The sequence below is a fragment of the Primulina huaijiensis genome, chromosome 18 (genome assembly GCF_012295235.1).
Source record: "Primulina huaijiensis isolate GDHJ02 chromosome 18, ASM1229523v2, whole genome shotgun sequence".
In the NCBI taxonomy this organism is placed as follows: Eukaryota; Viridiplantae; Streptophyta; class Magnoliopsida; order Lamiales; family Gesneriaceae; genus Primulina; species Primulina huaijiensis.
In genome coordinates, this window is record NC_133323.1 from 2,660,470 (window position 1) to 2,667,515 (window position 7,046).

Sequence of the window (7,046 nt, forward strand, 5' to 3'; positions counted from 1 at the left end):
TTTTTTTCCCACGTCCCTTTTCTTGAAAGTTTTGGCAACAATGGGGTGTGGTATATTTGCTTTATTTCCTTTCTATACTTCAACCCCTTTTCTATTTCAAGAAACCCTTAACATTAATGTCTTTTTTGAAGAAACTGATCGGCCACTTTAGCTGTGTCATTTTTCAAGCTTCCCCTCTTCCCATTTTTCTGAGCTAAAGAAGTTCTTTTTGAGCTTCAAAAGGTAGAGTTTGAGAGGGTAGAAAGAAAATAAATCTTAGTAGAACAAATCCACGGCAATACAGAAAGGGCAATATTTTCACCTTTAGAGATAAAAAAGAAAAGGCTTTGGGGGAATGAAGGAGAAAACCGAAGAAAAGGGGGAATATGATGACAACCCTTCTCTCCTTGTCTTCAAGTGTAGAACTGAAATATCATGTCTGACATGACCAAATATTCTATGGTTAAAACACATCACTTTAGGCACAAGTTGTTTCAAACCCTAACCACAGTCCCCATGCCCTAATCCTACTTCACTAGGGGTAAAACGGTGAAAATGGGAGATGCCCATCTTGCGAAAATGAGATATCATATGTTTGACCAACCTAAAATGGTGTGTTGACAAGTTTTTAGCTCCTGCACTTTCGAAATTCGAAACCCTATAGTGCTAATTTTTAGGTTTAAAAATGAGACTTTGATTTCTTGAAATGACGCGAGATTAAGGAAGGGTCAAGAAGAACAAGGGAATGGGCAAATGGGAACTTGACAGCTTTGCAGATGAGTTTCTTGAGCTGACAGATGATATGTGGAGAAGAGAGAAAGAAACAAAACATACGAAGCATTACATACATACATACAAACATTCACTAGGAAACAGATTTTTAAGAAATTTTCGTGTATAATTTCTTGACTGTATAAGTACTCTAATACTGTTAAATACATCACACTTCTATATTTTGTTAATCTCGTCAGATCTTGGAGGCATATCCAACAGGGAACTGAGAGATAGCACAGAAAAGAAAGGAGAACGCAGTGGAACTCAGAAAGGAAAGACAGCAAAAAAGAAGCAAGAAAAACAAGTGAATCTGAAAATGGTGATGGAAGACTCGATCTTTAACCGCATAAAATTTATGTTTTAATTTTAATTTATGTCAAAAAAGTTCCATGAATTTACATGACAGAAGGTTAGATTTGAGCAATATTCATGTGATCATCAAATCTAGCTTTCCAAAGAACCATCAAAACAGAGAAAAAATGGGAGTAAGAAATAACAGTTTGAAACCTTTCCTAAAATTTTCTTGATGCCAAAAAAACACACAAATATAGAAAACTACGATCTTCTCTCAAATGCCAAGAAAACCAGACGATGACCTAGATTCATGTGAATACAACTTAAAAATGTTAAAAAAAAATCAAAACATAAGATCGTAATCTTATAATAAAAAAAAAACCTTAAATTAAATGGCATAAAAAAGTAAGAAAGAATGAATATTTAACCTGTTATTAGCATATTCATATAGCCTTCCACGGCTTGAGAAGACAACAAGGGCAACTTCAGCATCACACAAAACAGACAACTCATAGGCCTTCTTAAGCAACCCATTTCTCCTTTTGCAGAAGGTGACCTGTCGATTCGTGGTGTTTTCAATCCTCTTGATCTCAATCTTTCCTCTCCCATTTTTCCTCAATGAATTCGATGACTCAGATTCTTGATTAGGAAACACCATCCTCACGAAAGCTGAAATAAGCAAAACAAAATTGAACGCTTGTTCTTGAAAAGTTTATCAAGATTATAGCCTGGTTTAAGGAATGGTTCTATAAAACAGGGAAAAGAAATTAGAAGCATCCAAAATAAGCTAAACAAGATTTTTGTAGTCAATGGTTTGAATTAGTTTTAGTCACTAACCTGGTAAGGAAACTATGGAAGGGGGAGAAGGGAAGCTAAAAGGGAGAGCATGAGATATTATAAGAGTTGTTGATTTTAATTTCTTGTCAATTTTACATTATGCCATACAACAGTTTTGAACAGAAGTGTTGCAGAAAATGGAATTGAGTTGTTCCAGCAGGCAGGTATTTATAGCTAAAATATAGACTCCAACTACACTCTTTCAATTTATTTTGTGTTGTGTATATTCATTATATGTACATAATACTCACTCAAATCGATTGGTTTCTAGATTTTTAACCTGTTTAGAATATACAGTGCATTGAAATTATGGGGATGATGAACCGTTTCGTCCCATGCCTCAAATAAACGTGAGGATTGATGGTTTTCACGGGCTGGTTTAACATTTTTTTAATGATTTTTATCGGTAAAATTTTGAAATTATGTTGAAAATGTACTTAAATTCAACAAGAAAATGTAATTAAATAAGTTGATTAAATTGTTCATTGATTTGTTCTAAAAATTTGACAAATTGGTTGTATCAAATGTAAAAACTCTTTAGTCAAATAAAAAAAAATGTAAAACTCTTTAGCAAATCTAAAGGGAGAAACAAGAGGTATTATGTACAATAATAATTGGCTACATACGTACTGGGGAAAAAGAGTTGGCGGAGGTTAAAAAATACCCCTAAATACTATGCATCTATAATATAAATTTGGCAAAAACTTGTATGAGACGGTATCACGGGTTGTATTTTGTGAAACGGATCTCTTATTTGGGTCATCCATGAAAAAGTATTACTTTTTATGCTTAGAGTATTACTTTTTATTGTGAATATCGGTAGGGTTGACCCGTCTCACAGATAAATATTCGTGAGACCGTCTCACAAGAGACCTACTTTATAAATTTAAGGTAAACATATTTTTGTCACTAATTATTTCCTCGTGAAATTAGATTTAGACATCAATATTTCACTCGTATATCTTTAACTTGGATAAAAATGAAACTTAGCTTACAACTATATATGATTATTCAAATAAATAAAAAATGGAATTTATTCTATGAACCTCAAAAAGTAGTAGATAATCATTGAGGTAGGAGAGAAGAGGGCATTGTTGTCCACTTATTTTAAAAGCCCATTAAACATCCATTTCTCTAAGTATGGGAAAAAGGAGGAGAGATAATGAGATGTTCTTTTGGAAAGTGACTATTAAAGTATTAATGGTATTGAATGAGACCTTGGTTAGGTTACACTCAAGCCATTACACAAATGAACTCATCAGGAAAACATATTTCAAAGATTTTTGGATAACTATTTTAAAAACGTAATAAGAATGTTTTGTATGAGACGATTTCAGAGATTTTTATATGTGATACAGATCGACTCGATTCGTATTTGGATTGCAAAATAATAATTTTGACATAAAAATAATAATAATATTTCATGAGTTAGGTCGGATAAGAGACATGTCTCATAAAATTGATTTGTGAGACGATCTCGTATTTATAAAACGTTTTTAGAGTTTTATAAGTGAAAAAACTTTAAACATGTGTTTGGACAAGATTTTTGTAAAAAGTTCATGAATTTTTTTTGTTCTCCAAATATAATTGTTAAAGAACAATTTAGAGGTATTTTTTATGTTTTAAAATTAAAAAACGGATAAAACAGGTAATATTAAATCACAAACAAGGAAAAATGAGAAAAAAAATTGTAATTATTATTTTTTTATTTTTTTATGTCCAAACACATCTTCAAATATTTTTAACTATAAAAATGTTTTAAAAGTAATTGTCCAAAGACATCCTTAATTATTTCATTTTTCCTTTTAAAACTTTGTATTTTGTGATATTTTATATTTTTATTATCCTCTATATGTATATTAGTTGGAGTTATGGCATTAATAATAATGTACTTGCATTAATTTAATGTTCCATACATACTTTCCATGCATTGATATTTAGAAAATTATATCGTCAATTTTGTGTGCTATTCAATTAATGATCACATGGACCCCACAGATCACAATGAACAAGTTCAAAGGCATCACTGGCTTTATTATTACTCAAAAGAAATTTGTCTCTAGTCTGTTTTGCCCNAAAGTTCAAAGACATCACTGGCTTTATTATTACTCAAAAGAAATTTGTCTCTAGTCTGTTTTGCCCGTTGACATACATCACAAGCTTTATTAATGTCACGCTATTTCTACCGTTTCTAACAGAGAGGACTAACTTGGTAATGTCCACAGAGGGATGCCCTAACCGCCTGTGCCAACAATCAAGGGAGTTTGTTCCATCGGTCTTCAAAGCCTTCACACATGATGCCTTTCGGAAATGATAGAGCCCATCCCTCCGTTTACCCGCACCAATCAGCATCCTCGAAGTGCGGTCCTGAAAGACACACATATTTTTAGTGAATTGGGCAATACAATCCGATTCATCTATCAATTGCGACACGGAAATCAAATTGCAATTTAAACGGGGCACATAAAGAACATTTTTAAGTTCCAAATTTTCATCAAGTTTCACTGATCCTTCTTTTGTGGCAGCTGCGTACTGTCCATCCGGCAATCCCACAGGGCATCCAGACACCCCTCGTAGTTCACTCATATTCTTCAAGCTCCCAGTCATGTGATTTGATGCGCCTGTGTCAATGATCCATGGATTATTTATGTGATTACCTGTCATCTTCTCACTTGTACTTGGTTTATGACTGTTCAGCAACTGAAGAAGGTTCTGCCACTGCTCATTACTCAGGCCGGCCAAACCTGATTTTTCTGAGTCAGTTTCAATTACCGCCAAAGCACTTGCAGTTCCTTCTGTGATCTGAGCAGCATTGGCCCGAACTGTTCCACTTCGTCCACGCCCAGTTCTTGTGCGTTGTTGTCCTCCCCTACCACGTCCACCAGCTCTGCCTTCACCACGAGGACGATCACCCCACCATTCTGGGTACCCAATAAGCTGGAAACAGCTTGTCGAATCATGGCCTGTTCGGTTGCATTTCGGGCAGATCATTGTATTGTCTTTTGTCTCTCCGCGTCCCTTCAATCTGGTGTTTGTTTGAACAGCGAGTCCAATGACTTCTCCTCGATCTTCCCTTGCACGAGTGATAATCTTCATTCTTTCTTCTTGGGCCAAAGCCAAATATACTTTGTTTAAAGTCGGCAATGGTTCTGTTGCAAGTAGGTTGGATCGAACAGTACCGTAACTCCCTTCATCCAATCCCATGAGAAATTGGTGTACCTTTTCCTCTTCTCGACGCTTCTCCAATTTTGCCGAGAGTTTGCACTTGCATCCTGTGCAGGTGCAAGTTGGGATCTGATCATAATTTGCTAGTTCATCCCAAAGAGCTTTCATCTTCCCATAGTAAACAACCATGGACAGTCCGTGTTGTTTACATTCATTCAACTCGGTTTTTATTTGTTGAATCCGAGGTCCATTTGCAATGTGAAATCGTTCCTCAATGTCTTCCCACAGATCCTTCGCGTTCTCCATATGCGAGATGGTAGAGCGCAGGTCAGATTCGATTGTGTTCCGAATCCATGATACCAACATGGACTGGACAGTCCACCAGTCTTCTAATTCAGGAGATCCTTCCTGTGGTTCTGAGATGGACCCGTCCACAAAACTCCATTTTCTTCGAGCTCGCAGCGAGGTCCGGATAGATCTCGCCCATTCCTCATAGTTCTCATCACCTCGCAACTTGACTTGCGTGATGACGTTTCCTGGATTGTCATTTGATGACAAATCATATGGGGAGTTTATCTTCTTCCCAGTTTCATTCTTTGGTGTTTTATCAGAATCAGCCATAGCAATTTGAGAAGATATATGGCACGAAAAAAATCAATGCTCTGATACCATAGAAGAACGTGAATTGAGGAGAAGCTTTTCTGTCTGCCTTCATTCCACCAAAACCCAGAATATATACAATCTATCTTTCCAAAGACCTCCCCAGAATCACTCCTAGAACAGCTCACAATCAAAGGACAAAATAATGGAAATATATATATATACCATATTTACAGCTACCTCAATATTTACTATACTGAGCCACCCAACACCCAATAGCAACGATTTAAACAAAGGAAAATTGTCAGAATGATATCTAAATTGACCAATTTTGGGGTTTGATTCTCTAAAAGTTGTAAAAATTGGGTCTTGAGCCTATAAGTTTTTTTTTTTGGTCTTTGGTCATATGTTGTCGGAGCACTGATAGTTTAAAACACTTCAGCTTTTTTCGGTGTGATATCAGCTTTTTTGTAGTCATTTCATTATTTTTTAGTAGCACATCAGCACACACACAAAACCTAAGGTACATGACCAAAATCTAATTTGATAATTTGAAACATCAAAAATCAAAATATGGAAACTTAGATGAGAAATTTGGATATTTTTCCCATTTAAATTATATCACGATAATCTTATGATATAATGAGATTTCAAGTTCAGTGAGACAAATAAATAAATTTTAAACAGAATATTAAAAAAACAATTGCCAGATTTTCTTGATTTCTTTTCAAATTTAATTTGTTAATGCTCCCTTCCATTCGGTCCCTTTTTACAAGCTACACGACCACAAAACTTTTGAAAAAAACACTTGACAACTTTATATATTTTATTTTATTAAAGTTTATGTATATATTCTATTTTATTAAAGTTGATGATATGATAGTAACTACTTAGGAAGGACACCAACTTTTTCTTCCAACTTTACCTTTATATGATACTATATTACACTTTTGTTTTTTGTTTTTTTTTTAAATTTCAACACACACTTTTTTTTATTTGAACAATTCAAATATCAATTTAGTCCTTTCATAATTTGTCAAATTTCACTTTAGTCCATCTATAATGATAAAAAAAACTGTACACACGCATCGTGTGTGTAAAGTAACTAGTTTAAAATTAAATATGAATGCCGTTTAGTAAGTTGTCATATTTATATTTTTCGTCTCGTAAGCGAAATTAAACTCACATGACAATTTTTAATTTTTCCTTTAAAAAAATATCATTTAAATCGTACAAATAATTTTTTTCTCCCAAAACTCATTATTATTATTATTTTTATTATTATTTTACTACTAAAGTCTAGAAAAGTACATTTTTTAGTCCAATAATGAGCGAGCTTTTTATTTTTGGTCATGTTGTCGGTTAATTTATGATTTTAATTTATTAATTTTTTTTTT

At 34.0% G+C, this 7,046-nt stretch overlaps 2 protein-coding genes across 2 annotated transcripts in view; both read right to left on the reverse strand.

The window, feature by feature from the left end:
• LOC140964605 (agamous-like MADS-box protein MADS1) overlaps nucleotides 1-2,026 on the reverse strand; it is a 4,970-nt gene extending 2,944 nt beyond the window's left edge. Inside the window, exons 1-2 of the mRNA XM_073424470.1 lie at nucleotides 1,885-2,026; nucleotides 1,445-1,716 (exon numbers count right to left, since the gene is read on the reverse strand). Of these exons, the coding sequence (XP_073280571.1) occupies nucleotides 1,445-1,705 (261 nt within the window). The 5' untranslated portion in view covers nucleotides 1,706-1,716; nucleotides 1,885-2,026. The remainder of the gene's footprint in view (nucleotides 1-1,444; nucleotides 1,717-1,884) is intronic.
• Nucleotides 2,027-3,993: 1,967 nt separating this feature from the next.
• On the reverse strand, nucleotides 3,994-5,670 carry LOC140964606 (uncharacterized). Its single transcript, XM_073424472.1, has one exon. It carries the CDS (start codon nucleotides 5,668-5,670, stop codon nucleotides 3,994-3,996), a length of 1,677 nt encoding a protein of 558 aa, XP_073280573.1.
• Between the last annotated feature and the right edge of the window lie 1,376 nt (nucleotides 5,671-7,046).

Coding starts and splice junctions, on each gene's coding strand:
- LOC140964606 (XM_073424472.1), bottom strand. CDS start 5,670: ATGGCTGATTCTGATAAAACACCAAAGAATGAAACTGGGAAGAAGATA.